General features: G+C 46.8%; 1 protein-coding gene across 1 annotated transcript in view; it reads right to left on the reverse strand.

The window, feature by feature from the left end:
* Positions 1–18,268, reverse strand: part of ABHD14A (abhydrolase domain containing 14A) — a 189,035-nt gene that overhangs the window by 120,897 nt on the left and 49,870 nt on the right. The window contains exon 2 of the mRNA XM_069644013.1: positions 16,453–16,741. Coding sequence (XP_069500114.1) covers positions 16,453–16,741 — 289 coding nt within the window. The remainder of the gene's footprint in view (positions 1–16,452; positions 16,742–18,268) is intronic.

The raw sequence follows: 18,268 nt of genomic DNA on the forward strand, positions 1-18,268 counted from the left end.
TACACACTTCCTACACCCTGCGGTGACTTCACTAACTAGGACAGTAATGACATTTATATATCACTAGTACACTTGATTATGAGGTTTGTAGAAAGGAAAAAGGTTAAACCAGTTCTCAAAAGGCATGTGAGCACTTTAATCTTCCAATGAAGTCTAGATAAAAACCTTTCCCAGCAACAATAGTTAAATACCAAGTTATCACCTATGAGGGACAGTAAGTATTGGAGACAAATGGGCTAGAAGAGTCTGCAGGGGGCCAGGACAGCCAACTTCAATTGGAGCACAGCCTATGGAGGTGAGGCACTTCTTAAACAGTAAAGTCTTGCACAAAGTTAGAGAGTTTGTTGAACAAAAATCACTTTAGGGTCACAAGCCGTTACACTTGTGAAGGGGAAGGGTAGAGCTGAAATTAACTCTAGCAAAGTAGCTATTGCAAGTGTCAACTTAGAAGAGCAAAGGTAAATACACTGAAGCAAGTACCACAAGTCAGAACAGTACCAGAAGCGTGGCCCAGCTGGCTTCTGTCTGGTTGCAGTGATGCAGATCCTGGGTTCCTGGGTCTCAGTAATGGGGACAAGAGGGAGGACTGCGGCAGTAATTTGGACCTCAGCGGCAGCTATGGGCTCTGTGCAGATCGGCGGCACTTCACGGTTTCAGTGCTCGGTAAACAGCACCACCACGAATCTTGGATACCGGTTGGGCTTCCTTCAATCCTTGAGTCCTGCACTCTGGTGAGGGGACTCTAGCTCTGGCCGTCCTGCTTCTGGAGGGTCCTGGGGAGACTCCTGGAGCTTCTGGCCAGATAGCAGACGTTGCACTCGACTACAGATTTCTCGACCCCTGGCACTCGGTTCCTGCAGCAGGCAGCAAAGAAGTACAGCCAGTCGGGAAGATTGTCCAGTGGAGTTTGTCTCAGGGTTAGTTGGTCCTACGGACCCAAGGGAAGTAGTCGTCCCTTCTGGATCTTCTCTTATCGATCACAAAAAGGAGTTTCAGCACAGCAGCAGGGCTACATCGGGCAATTCAAAGGTCCAGGAGGATGCAGCAAGCTTTGTTCATGGTTTCTTCGTCAGGTTGTTCTTCCCAGTGGTCGACTGTCTTCAGTCCCAAAACACTTGCCTTTTAAGCAGGTTTCTCCCATTCATACACAGCCTAGCTTCACTCAAACAGCCAATCAGGACTGGATGCATTCAGGCAATCCTAAAGACAAAAGACAGGGGAGTTTCGGTAAGCCTCCTCACTTCCTGCCCTTCCAGACACACTAGAGCCAGAGGCGGGTTTCAGTACAGAGCAAACCCCAAGAAAGCCCTGTCGGGGTAATTTCCCGGGGGCCGGCAGGGCCATCAGCGGACATCTGGGGTTGGGGAGGCCCCAACTCCTCCTGTGTCGCAAAGGAGTATGAGGCACACACAAGAGCAAAGAGTTACTGCTGTTTATTGCAAAAAACAGACAGGGACGAGCTCTCCGGTCATAGGCATCCGGGAGACCTCTCGTTCGTGGTGGGCTCGCAGGCCCTTTTTCTAGCTGTATGACGCAACTACGTGTGCCACCTGGGAAAACTGGCCCCAAAACCCAACGCCATCTCGGGTTGGCTCCCCGAGTGGTAGGGTCAGTATAGGCACATATAGAGGAAACGGTTAGTGGTGGAGGAAGGGTCAGCTGGTACACTTGGGCCGTCCCTAATAATTGCTACAAGAGAATTGTTACAAGGGGAAAATTAGAGATTGGCTAAACTATAGTGGCGTCAATGGGGAGCACCTCGTATTCTGATTGGTCCACCCGCGATTCCCCAAGCCTGGGTCCATCGCTGTTCCCAGCTCGTGGTGTACCTGGTGCTGGCAACAAAGTATGACTAGGTGTCAGTGGCAAACAATGGACAGGTCCGACTATTAGCTGGTGTCCATGCCTTTTCCAACGCTGTTGGTGTCCAATTTGTCACTTCATTGTTGCAGTCTGTGTCCCAGACGGGAGACCCCAGCGCTTCTCTGGTCCTTGGGGCTTGGCATCGTATCAGGTCGGCCTGGTCACGTGTTGCGAGATCGTGGCTAGAGCAGAATTATGAGCATTTGATTTGTATTTCGGCTCTGGAGGAGCGTTTAGCAGTGGCAGCTGTAACCTTGGCGCGGGGAGCGCGGCATGCAGATTGCAACATTGTGGCCGTAGCTGTGGGCTCTCGTCAGGCTAGTTATGCATGATCAGCACCTTGCAGCTTTGTCTGAGCTGCTCCGGCCTGGGGACTCTGGTTTTGCCACCTACCTTGGCCTGGCTTATGGGTGGCGGTACATAGTCCATAATATGGGGGTCGCGAGGGGCGACAGATTCATATGCATTAGTCCATATACAGGGTTACATCTTCCTGGTTTTAGTGGCGAGGAAGCGTCTGCAAGAATGTACACAAGCTCTTCTGGCATCTTGCGTTTCTGCGGTGCTGTAGTTGGAGTATGTTCTTCGTGTGGATTGGTGTACGTAAGACCAATGTGCTTGGTGGCACGTGTGTTCTTGTCTGCTGGTGTTACGCTCACCTGGCTCCCACAGGGGCGTCGGTCGGACCCGGACTGCTGCGGCCTCCACCCACGCGATGCGTAGTGCGGCGATGACTGACTGGATCTGCCCTCCTAATCTTGTCTGCTTGACCCGTAGAAATATTCTCCTACAAGTGGAGAGATGGATTTAGCCACTAGTGGATTCAAGTGATAGCTCCCCCACTGTCCTCCCCACTAATCACCTCTGTACTCTCTCAGCAATCTCACCTTATATTCTTGAAGGATGAGCCCTCCATCCTGCGAAGCACGCAGGGGCGCGTTGATGACCAGATACTTCACTGGCCTGAAGATACTGGAAGAGTTGTAGACAAATCCTGACTCCAAAAAGGTCCTGGCGAAGATCCGTAAGTATATAGTTCGTAAGAGTTCAAAATGTCTGGAATTCACTCCTGCCCAATTCCTCTTTTATCTTGCAACTTTGACCCAAGAAAGAAGATTGACTGCTGAAAGCTCTCCGGTAAAAGTCTGCGTTACCCAACACTGTCTGGTAAATAATGCCAAGGGTTAAACTTGCTGCTTTCTCCTTTTCTTACAGGTGCGGCATAAGAAGATGTGGTGTGCTGATGAATAATACCTCCGGCGGTAAAATCAGGTAAGCATATGGTGGCTAGAGAGATTGTCTCTGTCTGTTCTCTCTGCTCACCTTGTTGTTTCTTGTCCCCCTTAGGTGCCGGGATTCGGCGATGTAAAGATGGAGACAGCGCCGGATCGAAGAAATGCTGCATGGAACGTGGAGTATGGGGCAGCACGGCTGCTGCGATGCGACGCGTTTAAAACAAAGTCTTTCCTCTGGTTTGAAGATGAATCCGGAATCAGGTAAGAAATCAGGTAATACTCTTGTTCTAACCTTTGCTTCTTTCCTTCTTTCAAGGTGCTCCAGGTTCGAGGCGGGCGTGGCAGAAGGCTGGATGCTGCTGCTGGCATGGTGAATGTTACGCTGCTGGATGCAGAATAACGCGAAGCGTGTGCTGCTCATCGGGCGTGGTTTAAATAGCCTCCAAAGTAGTCCCAGGTCGGTATTCCTCCCCGACCACTCCCGAGTAACAAAATAGTCCCTAAGGTAAAGTAGTCCCTTCTAGGCCTCACATGGGTTTGGATCTTCTTGCAGCATGGTCTGCATCAGGTAAGTGTGCACCTATGAGCCTGGCGCCTATGGCGCCATGACTGATGTCCCATATGAGCCTGGCGCCAGGACTGAACCCAGACAGCCCCTAACAGGGGTTGCTGGGTTTTCTCAAGGCAACATGATGCCTGCTCCCGGGGCTGATTGACGTGATCTGGATGCCCAGGGGTATGCATCATGACAGCACTCCCCCCTAAGGCCCCTCCTAAAGTCGTTCCTCCCCTTGGTCCTGGTTTGTCTGGGAAGTCCTGGTGGAATCTCTTCACTAATCGTGGTGCATGAACGTGGTCACTAGGCTCCCATGACCTTTCCTGTGGCCCATAACCTTTCCAATCGATTAAGCAAAAAAGTTTTAATTCAACCACCTTGGAGTCCAGGATGTTTTTCACCCCGAATTAAGGTTCTCCATCTATCAAGATAGGATCTGGTGGTTTGGTTAGTCTTGTTCCTGGTTGAACTGGTTTTAAAAGTGAAACATGAAAGGCAGGATGAATTCGCATATTGGACGGTAATTCCAGTTTGACGGCCACCGGGTTGATAATGGCCTTAATGGTGCAAGGTCCCAAATATCTACGATTAAACGTCCGAGTTCCTTTCAGAGGTATGTGTTTTGTAGCTAGCCGAACCTGATCTCCAATTTGGTACTGTGGAGTTTCACTTCTATGTAGATCAGCATTTTTCTTGTAGTTCTCTTTTGCTTGCTTTAAATGTTCTGTTGCTTTCTTGAAGGCTTGTGTAATAGTAGAATGTAAATGACTAACTGCAGGCATTTCTAAGTGCTGAGGCGAATCGAGTTCTGAGGTTCGAGGGTGGTGTCCATATATGGTGTAAAAGGGGCTTTGTCCGGTTCCTGAATGTACAAAGTTATTGTATGCATATTCGGAAATCCATAAAATATCTTTCCAATTACTTTCGGTCTGGTGAAGCATGCAACGTAGGTACTGTTCAAGGGTCTGGTTGGTCCTTTCCGTCGGACCATCGGTCTGGGGATGGTGACTGGTTGATAACCTTACGTCGATTTGCGCCAATTGGCAACATTTCTTCCAAAAATGTGAAATGAAATGACTACCTCGGTCAGAGACCAATACGAAAGGAAACCCATGTATTCGAACAATGTTTGAGGAACTCCTTGGCCAGAATTGAAGCAGAAGGTAATCCCTTCAAAGGAATAAAGTGGGCCATCTTGGAAAAAAGATCCACGATAACAAGAATGGTGTTAAATCCATTACATGTAGGCAGATCAGTAATAAAGTCTAAAGATAAGGTGTGATATGGTGTAGGTGGAATATCCAAAGGTTGTAAAAGGCCAGCTGGTTTTTTTCTTCTGACTTTTGTTTTGGGTGCAAATGCCGCAAGACATCACAAATGACTTTATATCTTTTTGCCAGGTGAGCCAAGAGAATTAGCTTTTAATTTTAGCTTCGGTTTTTGCGATACCTGGGTGACCTTCCATCAGGGTATCATGATAATTGGAGATGACAAGTTACTGTAATTCCTTGTGTGATAAAAATAGTCGTCCTTGATAGTAGGGTAGATCATTGATGACTGAGTAATCCAGGCCTTTCTTTACCCAGTCCTACAGGGCTGCTGGATCGAAGAGTTGTTGGATTTTTAAATGTATTTCTTCTAGTGTCTGTAAAGTAGTTATGCCAAGAATTCTTTGTTCAGAAATTATAGGCACTGGCTCCGGGTTCGCATATGCTTCTTCCATTCCTATTCGGGATAAGGCATCTGCCTTGCCACTTTTACAGCATGGTCGATAAGTAATCACAAAATCGAATTCGGCAAAGAATAATGCCCATCGAAGTTGGCACGATGACTGGGCTTTGGCTGTTTTTAGATACTGCAAGTTCCGGTGATCGGTGATTACAGTAATGGTATGCCTGGCACCGAGAAGATAGTGTCGCCAAGCCTTAAAGGCAGATTTAATGGCTAACAACTCTTTATCGGTAACCGCATAGTTTAACCCGGGTGCCGAGAACTTTCTGGAACAAAATGCCACGGGGTGAAGTTAACCAGTTTCAGGATCCTTCTGGGACATGACAGCTCCCATGGCTAAACTGGATGCATCAGTTTCCACTATGTATGGAAGCTCTGGGCGTGGATGCTTTAAGACAGGCGCAGACGTGAATTTCGCTTTCAGCTCTTGGAAGGCCTTTTCAGCCTCTTCGGTCCACAAGAAACGTTTGTTCTTTCGCAAAAGTGCTGTGATGGGATATACAACATGTGAGAAGTCCGGAATGAATCTGCGGTAGAAATTGGCAAACCCGAGCATGCTTTGTACCCCTTTAACTGAACTAGCTGATGGCCACTTGAGAATTGCGTCCACCTTTCGTGAGTCCATTCGGACTCCTTTTGGAGTCAAGATAAATCCAAGGAATTCAACTTCCGTAACATGAAAAACACATTTTTCCAATTTTGCATATAACTTGTGCAGGCGTAGTTTCTTAAGGACTGCACGTATGTGCTTAACATGGTCTGATTCTGAGGAGGAGCACACAAGGATATCGTCTATGTATACGACAACACAGACGTCAATGAGTTCACGAAAGACATCCAGTATTTTATGAACGAAGGCTGCTGGTGCATTGCACAACCCGAAGGGCATCACCTGATACTCTAATAATCCATACTTCGTGCGAAAGGCCGTCTTCCATTCGTCGCCTTTTTTTTTTTTACACGTACCAGATGATATGCCCCTCGGAGATCTAACTTAGTGTAGATACAAGCATCCTTTACTTGGTCTAGTAATTCGGGGATCAGAGGCAATGGGTACTGGTTTTTTACCATAATCTGATTTAGTGCGCGGTAGTCTATGCACGTTCTAAGGTCACCTTCCTTTTTTGGCACGAAGAACAATGCTTGGATGGACGAATGAAACCATTAGCAAGGTATTGGTCTAAATATTGTCGTAGGTGCAGGTTTTCTGGTTCCATGAGGGCGTAGATTCTGCTACATGGGGGTTGTGCACCGGGGATGAGGTCGATTTGACAATCGTATGATCTATGTGGCGGTAAGGTATTTGCCTGTTCTTTTTGAAAAACATCCTGGAATTCCTGGTATTCCTGAGGTAACCACAATTGGAGTAGTGACTGTGGCCAGGCCTTTGTTCAAGGGTTTTTCCGGGTAGCAGGTGTGTGCACAATCCGGGAAGGTTATTCTCTTCTCTCGCCAATCAATACAAGGATTATGTGATTCTAACCAAGATATCCCCAGTATTATTTGGAACTGTGGGGCTTTGATTAAGTAAAACACAATAGTCTCTCGATGCCCGTCCTGACCCAGCAATGTCATCTCTGTAGTGAAATGAGTTACAGGCCCTGAGGCAATTTCAGTTCCATCGACTGTGGTGACGACATCCGGAGCGGTCTTTTTGCAGAGGGATATTCATCCTAGAAGCCAATTTATGGTCCATATAGTTTCCTACGGCCCCGCTATCGATATATGCCCTTGCTGCGTGCATACGTGATGGGAGTCTTGGATCAATGAGGACCATTGGTATGATTAGATGCGAGGTCCGAGTGTCCTTCTTCAAGCTCGGCAAGCGGACCTCTACGCTTGTCGGGCGTGGTCGTTTCCCCGATTCAGGCTGTTTGATTTCTAACAGCTACTCCGGCTACTTTCTTGGATGGCTTAATAGGGCAATCCCTTAGAAAATGTCCTGAAGCCCCACAATAAAGGCACAATTGCATTTGTCGCCTTCTTTCTCTCTCTTTTTGCGTTAAGGGTCCCTTAACCCCCGTGATCTGCATGGGTTCTGATGTGTCAGCTCCTTTGGAGGTAACATGTGGTTTGACCAGTACTCGATTCACGAATTTAGCTCGATCAGCCTTTCGATTCTGGAGTCGGTGGTCTAACTGGACTACTAAGTCTATATATTCTGTGCAATCCTGGGATGGGTTCACCACTTGGGCCAAAACATCTTTGAGTTAACCCCGAAGCCCATGATGAAATAAAGTAATTCTTTTATCCTCTGGCCAGCCGGTTTCCACCACTAACCTTTTGAAGGTTGCGATATAAGTTAGCAGATCCTGTGTGCCTTGTCGTAGGGATAAAAGTTTGTTATCCAGGGCCTGACCCTGTGAATGTCTGGCAAATTGTTTTTCCATGCTCAATTGAAAACCTTGAAAATCCCGAAGAAGAGGGTCATCCTAGTTGACCAGCGGGATTGACCAATCTGCCGTGCTGCCACTAAGGTACGATAGTACAAAGGCTACTTTGGTTTGGTCGTTTGGGAAAGCTCCTGGTCTGCATAGAAAGTGCAAGCGGCACCGGTTCATGAACACGGCGAACCTTTTCAGGTCCCCAGCAAAACGTTCGGGTGGAGCTAAAGGAATGCTCCCTGGTAGAACCACTTGCACAGGATTGCTCGAAGAGACAGGAGTTGGATTCCCTCCGAGTCCAGGTAGTGGTGTTTGGCCGGCTTGGCTTTGCAGCAGTTGTCTAGCAAGATCATCAGTGCGTTCCTTTGACAAAATAAGTTCTCTCCTGAGGGCATTAGTCTCTTGGCATGCAGAGTGCACCTCTGCCCTAAATCCCCCTAACAGTTGGGCTAGTTTATCGGTTTCAGAGGTTTCCATAACGCCCGGGTGGGTTTTTTTGGTAGGCTTCGCGTTATGTTACGCTCACCTGGCTCCCACAGGGGCGTCGGTCGGACCCGGACTGCTGCGGCCTCCACCCACGTGATGCGTAGTGCAGCGATGACCGACTGGATCTGCCCTCTTAATCTTGTCTGCTTGACCTGTAGAAATATTCTCCTACAAGTGGAGGGATGGATTTAGCCACTTGTGGATTCAAATGATAGCTCCCCCACTGTCCTCCCCACTAAATCACCTCTGTGTTCTCTCAGCAACCTCACCTTTTATTCTTGAAGGATGAGCCTTCCATCCTGCGAAGCACGCAGGGGCGCGTTGATGACCAGTTACTTCACTGGCCTGAAGATATTGGAAGAGTTGTAGACGAATCCTGACTCCAAAAGGTCCTGGCGAAAGAGCCGTAAGTATATAGTTCGTAAGAGTTCAAAATGTCTGGAATTCACTCCTGCCCAATTCCTCTTTTATCTTGCAACTTTGACCCAAGAAAGAAGATTGACTGCTGAAAGCGCTTCGGTAAAATTCTGTCACCCAACACTGTCCAGTAAATAATGCCAAGGGTGAAACTTGCTGCTTTCTCCTTTTCTTACAGGTGCGGCATAAGAAGATGTGGCGTGCTGATGAATAATACCTCTGGCGGTAAAATCAGGTAAGCATATGGCGGCTAAAGAGATTGTCTCTGTCTGTTCTCTCTGCTCACCTTGTTGTTTCTTGTCCCCCTTAGGTGCCGGGATTCGGCGATGTAAAGATGGAGACAGCGCCGGATCGAAGAAATGCTGCGTAGAACGGGGAGTATGGCGCGGCGCTGCTGCTGGCGATGCGACGCGTTTAAAACAAAGTCTTTCCTCTGGTTTGAAGATGCGATGAATCCGGAATCAGGTAAGAAATCAGGTAATACTCTTGTTCTAACCTTTGCTTCTTTCAAAGTGCTCCAGGTTCGAGGCGGGCGTGGCAGAAGGCTGGATGCTGCTGCTGGCACGGTGAACATTACGCTGCTGGATGCAGAATAACGCGAAGCGTGTGCTGCTCTTCGGGCGTAGTTTAAATAGCCTCCAAAGTAGTCCCAGGTAGGTATTCCTCCCCGACCACACCCGAGTAACAAAATAGTCCCTAAGGTAAAGTAGTCCCTTCTAGGCCTCACATCGGTTTGGATCTTCTTGCAGCATGGTCTGCATCAGGTAAGTGTGCACCTATGAGCCTGGCACCATAGGCACCAGGACTGAACCCAGACAGCCCCTAACAGGGGTTGCTGGGTTTTCTCAAGGCAACATGATGCCTGCTCCCGGGGCTGATGGACGTGATCTGGATGCCCGGGGGTATGCATCATGACAGCTGGCTATGTCTTCACGGCATCTCTAACGATGGCGGTATTTGTAGGCGCTGTCTAATCGAGTTGATCCATATGGTAGATGTCAGCTCCACCTGAGGTTCCAGCACGTGGCTTGATTGACGGGCAGCTTCCCTGGGTGTGTGGAGCGTGGCCACAGTGGATCTTGACATCTGGGGTGGCAATGAGTGGGGTCGAATTCCTCTTGCGGTGGGTGTTTGGGTCGTGACGCCCTAGGCCATGGTCTGGATGACAATCGGGGGAAGGGACCGTCCCATTTTCCCTCTTCAGTCCTCCCTCTGATCGACTTGTCGACCACAAAATTGTCCACTCTCTTGTCTCCTCGTAATCACCATACCTTTGTTATTCCTGCCAAGTGTCTGTACCGGTCCACATGTTCTTCAAATGACCAGTACATATAAACATCCGCCACCGAGTTTGCAATAAACCCATTTTCCAACTTAGCTTTTCCGGTTCCTTGGGTTCTCGACCTTTATTGATGGTGGATGCAAGTTTGCTTCTACTATCTGCTGGCGCAGCCGTTCACGTTCCTTAATAATGATGCCTGTGTGTTGTCGTCTTCAGCTGGCATTAGGACATGCATGCAGATCGGTTCTTCAGCAGTACGCTATGATCTTGTCTTCCATACCTTTATCCATATCAGAAAAGCCATTCCTAAAATTATGCATCCTGCCACAACCTTAAGGCCATCTGAGAGCCATGACGGCTTCCAGGACCAGATGTAAGAACCAGCTATGTCCTTCTTCACTCCCTTTGCTTCTTCCATCTTGGCATGCATCTTGGCCAGCTGTGATACTGCCTCAGCTAACTTACCGTTGTCCTCGTCGTTGGCAGGGCTAAACGTGCAACACGAACTTCCAATTTTTGCGCAAACAACTCCTTCCATTGCTGTCAGGAGGCCCAGCACATATCTGTTCTGTAGGGCCACCATCCCAATTTCTCTTTGTTCTTCCTTTATTGCGTTGAATCCGTAACTGTAGAGTTGATGGTCATCATTAGCTCCCATCTTGTTATCTGGAGCCACTTTGCATTTGCATATGCCTGCACACCTGGATGTACGATGGAGGAAAAGAACATTGCCGCTCTGTTAAACAGCCTGTGTGCTGGTGGAATGTCACTTGGAGCTGTTTCTGACTTTCCCCACAGGTAGTTTCCGGTCAGCGGTTCTCCTTGTCTTTTTACTCTGGATAAGTGTGTAGTTTCATTCCGTTGCTTGCTTCCTACCATCTTCAGTGATCCTTTCTTCCCTTTATTCCCTTCGTCCATCTTAGGGAAGTTCTCCATGTTGACGTGTTTTTGCGGTACTACTAGTGATGGTACGTTGATATACCATAGTGCACACTCCATTCCACAACGGTGTCAAGCTGTTGTATGCCTACGCTCCGCAGGCCCAATAGTGGTCCATCAGAACTGCTGTTCCTGCACCCCGCCCTCAGGAAGCTTTATTGTTCTCGTGCAACCTTCATTTGCTCCAACATCAACTTCTCCATCATGCTGGTAACACAGTGTTGGTGCTGTGAGTGGGAGTATTGTTATGGGTTCCTCCTCTTTATCTAGCCATGTCACCAGTGCTGCACTCTTTGTCCATTCCTTGTAGCATTTGTCATTTTCTTCTTGCACTGTCATCACTGGTTACTTTGCCAAAGTCAACATTTTACTTCCTACAACTCTATCCACCCATCCTCCTGTCGGGTTTACCTTGCCATATATTAATATTAGTGGCCTTTCCCAGCATACTGGTTCACCTGCGACTTATTTTGCGTACCACTCGCATGGTAGGTAATTCAGTGTAACTTCTTCTGTCTCTCCTTTGTCGGGTCCTTCTGTTATGTACTTGAGCCCTTTGGTCTGCTGCCACGATTCGTCATACATTGGTAGTGTTTTGATGAAGTTATCTTCATAGGGGTAGGTTGACCTGGATTTCCACCTTAGTGTTGCTCTTTTCCCTTGAAATCGCCCACGCGTTTGGAACAATGCTAGATATAACAAGCATTCGGCAATTGTTGCAGGTACTCAGTTGCCACAAGCGTTCTTGGCGTATGGGATCAACGGGCACACATAGCAGTTGTCCTTTGTCGTGTCCTTACCAATTTTGGACATGTGCTTGTACCACATGTTGTTGGAGACGTGTGTGCATTCTGTGAGGGAAGTGTCCACCCCATATACGTAAATGGAAACACTACATTTATCCCTCCTTATGTTTGACCCAGTGCTACTTGCACCACCTGACACCGTGCTCCTTGCAGCCATTGTAGGGGAAATGTTAGTAGAGGGAGATGCCATCACACAGAAAGCATAGTAAGCCTGCCAGACAGCGGCAGTAATCAGACCAGTGGTGAAGAATATCCCTAACACAATGGCGAAAAAAAGACCAGGCCATTTTGACAAAATGGTCACCCATGGGTGCTATACTGCAGCAGAGAATTCAACCTGAGGTAGAAAAGCACAATGGTAGGAAAATTAAACCACTACCACCAGCCATTTAAAGCAGTGAGGGTAATATAAATATGTTACATGAGTAGGTAGGATAAGGGGCTACTAAGTAACCCCCTCACCCCCCAAGCACTTCACATAAAATGGCGTGTGCTGGACCCACAAAGAGAAAAAGGTAAGTAAAGTCAATTTCACTTTACCATTCTTGGGAACAGTAGTTCATACAAGAAAGGTATTTAAACCTTATGAGAAATCTAAATTATTTCTCAGTGATACTGCACTGAAGGTGCTGTGTGTCACCATACAAAAAGTAGATGGCTATGGAGTTTGTCAGACTCGGAAAACAAAGTAAACATAATCCAAATCGGGTCAAAACACATGAGAGAGTGAGAAAAAGGGCTCACTCACTCCAGGGTTAAAATAAAAAAAGTCCTAAAGTCCAGCAAAAGAGCTGGGAGTCTCCAAGGTTGAAGGGGAATTAGCACAGAAATGAGAATTCTCCCTAACTACCCTGCCTTCTCTTGCTTCCTCCTCGGCCCATCCTCAGGCACCTCAAACACTTCCGCAGGGTGTACCTCTGGCCTGTAACCCTCCCTGCAAGTCCTTCAAATGTGGCAACCTCCTCCACATCACTACTCTCAACTCTCATTCAGCTGTCAAACACTCCTGGCATCTGCCATCTCCTGACAAGCTCGATTTGGGTGAAGTCGTTCTCGCCGAGACTTGGTTCGCGGCCAGCTTGGTCACGAGTTTCAAAACTCTTTCCTGATGGCTACAAGATCCTCTCTGAACCCAGAACCAACCGTACCAATGGGGGTGTAGCCTTGATTTTCCCAGAGCGGATCCCTGCTTCCATCATTCCAATGCAGCACTACACCTCCTTTGAAGGCCTGGTCTGCAGGATCTCCATCTCTCCTGGCTGCTCTCCCTCACTGTGGGCACTATCTAAAGGCCGCCTGGCTAGGTCACCCTCTTCCTCTCCGAGTGGGCTGACCTCTCCTCCTCGTCTCTAGCTCCAAATGTTTCCTCCTCAGAGACTTGAACATCCAGCTGGATGCTGCAAGCCCATCATGGGGACTCTCGCAACCTCTGTGATTCTCTCTTCCTCTCTCTGGCCCAAATCACTTTGCAGGGCACAACCTGGATGTTATATATATATATATATATATATATTTCTTCCTACCCATGAAGCGGGTGTCAGGGTGTCAGTTGAGGCTTTTGCTGCTACTTTCTCTCCTCCTCCTGCACCTTTGGCTGACTCACACCCCGACACAGTCCACTCCAACCATCACCTCTCCATCTCGAACACACTGGATGCCCTTGCCCCCGTCATGAGGATCCACTTGAAGCCCAAATCCAAGTGCAACACTTGGTACGATTCCAACCTCCCCACCCTCAAACACAAGTGTAGGGTGTCTAAGAAGAAGTAGAGGGCCTCCGGTGCACCCCTGACAAACTGGCCTGCTGCCTGCTCCAAAGGCAGTATAGACTCTGGGCCTCATTACAACTCTGGCAGTAGCCGTGCTGCCGCCGGAGTTGCATTTTTTACAGCACCCGCGAATGGGTAAGAACCAGGTCATGCCGAGCTTGGCGGCCATAGGGCTGAATGGAGATGGGGAGGTCGGATGCAACGGCACGTACAGAGTTGTTCCCGTGCATCCGACGTGCTCTGCTCAAAGGTGCCGTTACACCCGCGAGCAGAGCACGTAGGTTGGCGGTCCTGCAACTATGGTACCGGCATGCTTACCGGTACCGTAGTTCCCGGACCGCCATGCTTGTAATGAGGCCCTCTGTCTAGGAAGAGAGCCTACATCCAAGCCACATCTCTGCGACATCTAGCAACTCGGCCTAACTTTTCAAACGCTGCAAGGTCCGCGAAGCTCCTCCTCCTCCTCCTCCTCTTGCTCAGATAAAAACGGACAGTCAGTGTGACTTGTATTTGCAATTCAGCTCCTCTCCTTTGAATAGGTCATCATGCAATGGGCTCTGGTGGAAAGGAACGTTCCCTATCTTGTCTAAACATGTACCTTCCTGCTTGTGTATAAATATGGCTGTGAAAAATGAACAAATGCTCACTTACCCTTATCTCTGTGTCGTGGTTGTTATTACAGAATAAGTGTGTAGCAGTTTCTCTAAAGAAAATTCCCTTCAGACGGAAGATTGCAGAGGGAATTGGACCAGACAGGCCCACTGCATGGTACGATGGGCTATGCACAAGGTTTTCAAATGCAGCCTTTTTTTTATTGGTAGCCACTAGAGGGTATGTAATGCTGGCGTGATATATTCAAATCACTCGATTCTGAGCAGTACTCTTGCCGCTGCATTTTGAACTCTTGAAGTTTCCTTATTAGGTAATCTGGGAGTCCAAGAAAGAGGTTGTTTGCATAGTCCAGTCTGGATAGTATTAGAGAAATTATGGCCATGGCCCTGTGGGTGAATGTTAAGTAAGGTAAGAAGCAGCGTAGCATGCACAGCTGGGAGAAACAGCTGCCGACGATGGCTTTGACCTGTGGATCAAGTGTGAGGGTGTTGTCCATTTTCATTCCAAGATTTCTTATCATGTTAGACGGGTTTGGGCAGTCAGGCCACGGTATTGTAGTGAAGTTTAGGTCAGTTTGCTCTCATCCATGCCTCCTCCTGTGCAGTTAATATTAAGAGTACAGAGCACCATTAATGTTTCAAAAAAGAAAACTAGTTTGGACAGAGTCTCGACAAGGGGCTTGGTTGCTACTACTTGCAACTGTGACAAACCCGACGGTATTGTCCCTTCTGTTAAGGGAGACCACGCTCCACTTGTGGGTAACCAGAGGTTGGCAAACCCAACTAGGACTACGTCAATCCCTTATAAATTAATGTACATATGTAAAGTGGAACCAGCTGCTTATGCCAGCTGAGGAGGACTTTGTAACCTTTGGCTATTTGAGAGCAGATCTTGTTGATGGACTTTGCTAAGGGTCTGAAGTCTGTCTACCTTATGCTACATCTTGGCGATGGCACGGAGTGCCTAGTTGAATAGCCATATTAAGTTGGCCATTAATTGAAGAAGATTTCCACATTTGAAGTGATGATTTGGTGAACTCTTGCTGCCATTTGTGTACCCTGGATTACGTACCAGTTAAGAAAATGAGCAGTACTTCCATTGAATTATAAGGAACACACACATTCTTAATGCTCAGCCCCTGAGGCATGTCCTGTGTTTTGGGTTACATCAGAAGGACAGAAACATGTTGAGCTATATTTTGAACAGATTGATATATTTTTTCATTCAACTGTGTTTGATGTCCCAAGAATAATTCATTTTATTTCCTTTCTTGGGTCAGGGATGTTTGATATTTTGACACATGTTATTTTCAATGCCTGTGATGTTATGATGTTATCACTTGTGTTTTGTATAAATTTGAATTTTTGAAAAAAATGTGTAATACCATATATCGCACATGTCCAGAAACTTGAGACACGCCCTTCCTTTTATGAACTCCTATGGCTACTGTGTTCCAGGGTAAGAAGGTTTTGCGATACCCCTCGCAGTTCTTGGGCACAAAGTTTATATATGGTTTGACCTGGTTAACACGAGGTGCAGCAATATTCTTGCAGGATCACACTTTGATTGGAGTCTTTCAGGAACAATCTAATCTACGAAAGGGTAGGGATTCGCAATCCCAGCCACACTGTGCAGTTTATGATGTATGCTCTCGTGATACAACACTGCTGCCCTTTACTGGATCACAATACAAGAGAACTCGTCCAGGAGGACCATCAGTATGCCTATTCAAGACCTATTGAGTTATTAAAGGACAGCGTTTCTATCATTTTAACATGAAAAGAGAACCACATCCATTGCAACATTTACAGGGATAAAGCCCAAAGGTTATGCCTGTGTTGATATTCATCTAAAAAAAAAAAAGGTTTGATGCCCTAGTCCAAATTCGAAGGAATTGTTTGCCCTTTTAGGCAATTATTTTGAAGGGGGCCCAGACCAAGAGGAATTTATTGTTATTAGATTATCAAAATGTTCAGTCCACCCAGACTTGGCAGCTGCTCATATGAACTCAACCCTCGCAGCTCTGAGCAGAACCCATCCTCCAACTGCGCCACGTACTGAAAACGAAAAAACATTTCTAACAGGATTGTGCTTTGTGGAAGTTGTTTCCCATAAAATAATGCCAGATAAACTGTCCTTTCAAGTTACAATGTGGATCCTGACTGATGACAGCTACAAAATGATTGTTATTTAGTTAATTACAGCCCACAGCCCATTTGTAATTGTATAACCTGATGAGATTATAAGAATAATTTGTACCTCAATTCCTATACTTCACAAAACTCAATTGTAAGATTAGAGAACAGACAATAATGCAGACTATCACCAGCATTCACTCCATGAGGCCTTTTGCAAAAGCAGAGCTTGCTCACCTGTCTGCTTTGGGCCCTGCAGCTTTATTCATTGGTACTGCTTCTATGTAGAAGGTGGGTGAGTCACCAGCTGTCTTCCCAGTTCTGAGGCTGACATTACTTTGAGGTGGCCCTGCACGAGCCTCCACATGGGCCTCTGCCACACTGAGCCTTGGGGGGTTTAGCTCGCCAGAGAATGAGGACGACTCCTGCTGAATAGCAGGAAGCAGCAAGTAGAGCAGGAAGGAGACCAGTAATCCCAGACCGAGGAATGCCAATCTGCTTCGGATCATAGCCAGGCTCATTCGATCTGCAAGAAACAAAAAGTTATGGATGATATTGCATTTTGGGACTGGTGAACAAAAACTAGCTCAAGTAAAACATACGCTCTTGCAAATGCTGGATGGAGTAACATCTAGCACTTGCTAAACCACTGAGGTAATGACAATTATCTGAATCTAAAATAGACGCTGTATCACACAGGTATCTTACAAATGTTCTGGGAATAGAAACCTGCATGTCTTCTCCTAATCCAACCCTCCCTTGATGTCTCCAAACGCTGACATACCCCTTTAGGCTAATGCAAAAAACATCTAAACTAATTCTCGACTCCAGCCAGACATCAGTAATGTACAGCAGTAATGGATGACCACTGCATGTCATATTGTAATGTATGAAGTATGCTCTTCTCAGAGTGAAAGGCATCAGGTCACAGCCGCTATTATACCAGAGGTACTGTCCCCAAATGTGTTATGTAACAGTGCAATATGGGAGTAGTCAGCAAGTAGAAATGTTGTTTTCAAATGAGAAGAATATGTTGCTAAACTATTTCATACACATAACTGATAATGTTATATGATACATAAACACTTCTTAGATAGACAAGCACAACTGGGAGTGCATGCCTTTACGATCTTGGTGTGGCCAGAAGTATCTGTGCGCCTAATAGCCAAAGTGGTTGTTTACACAAAAAGTACAACGTGGACCTCCTGGTGTGCAAGAGAGTGTTCACAAGAACAATGCCATTTTGAAAAAAAAACACAAACCAAATCCAAGCGAAGGGTGTTGGCTTTGGTCTTTACAGAGTGCTGGAAGAGCGATACATGCGAACAATGTATTCAGAACTCCTTCCAGAATTAGCTATAATGCAAACACAAAGATAGAACATTATGTTTGCAGTTGGTCTAAACCAACTCCTTCACAAGGATTTCAGATATTGGGAGAATCGAAAGATTAACAAAAGCGGTACCTGCCTTTTGAAGATTTTATAAACCGCAAGCATACATTTGTGGTATAGCTTAAAAGAAGTGAAAAGCCCTGTTAAGCTAAACATTCCATACAGTTTCAGTTGCCAAGCAGGGCGTACTTACGTATCCCAAAAGAAACAATCAATTGCCACAAAACCTCAAAATGATCCGCTTACCTTTGTGTAGGCCAAAGCTGTTAAAAGCGTTTTCCCACCCCCCAGAATCACTGGATGGCTTTTGCAAAAGGTAAGGTAAGCACAAACAATAAATATAGAGATGGCACTCTTGCAGAGTGGGTCCAATGAATTGGAATGAGACATTTTTCAAAAGAGTTGTGCTCCTTTAAATAGGATGGTCAATGACAACATAAAACTGCATTCCACCCTCATACCCCACCCGCTTGACCTTCCCCTTGAATGTTTTACTGTTTTGGATTCAGGCAAAAAAAAGCATTGTAACAAGAATGGGAAGCATGTCTTCCCAAGGGCTGTGTTGGAAAGAAGGCAAGCATCACCTGGCGTGCCCGACACCAACCCTGCAGAGAACATCCTCTGGTGAGATCAGGGCCACTTGTGGCTCATCATTCCAAT

The sequence above is a fragment of the Ambystoma mexicanum genome, chromosome 2p, assembly GCF_040938575.1.
Source record: "Ambystoma mexicanum isolate Mex_15411 chromosome 2p, UKY_AmexF1_1, whole genome shotgun sequence".
In the NCBI taxonomy this organism is placed as follows: domain Eukaryota; kingdom Metazoa; phylum Chordata; class Amphibia; order Caudata; family Ambystomatidae; genus Ambystoma; species Ambystoma mexicanum.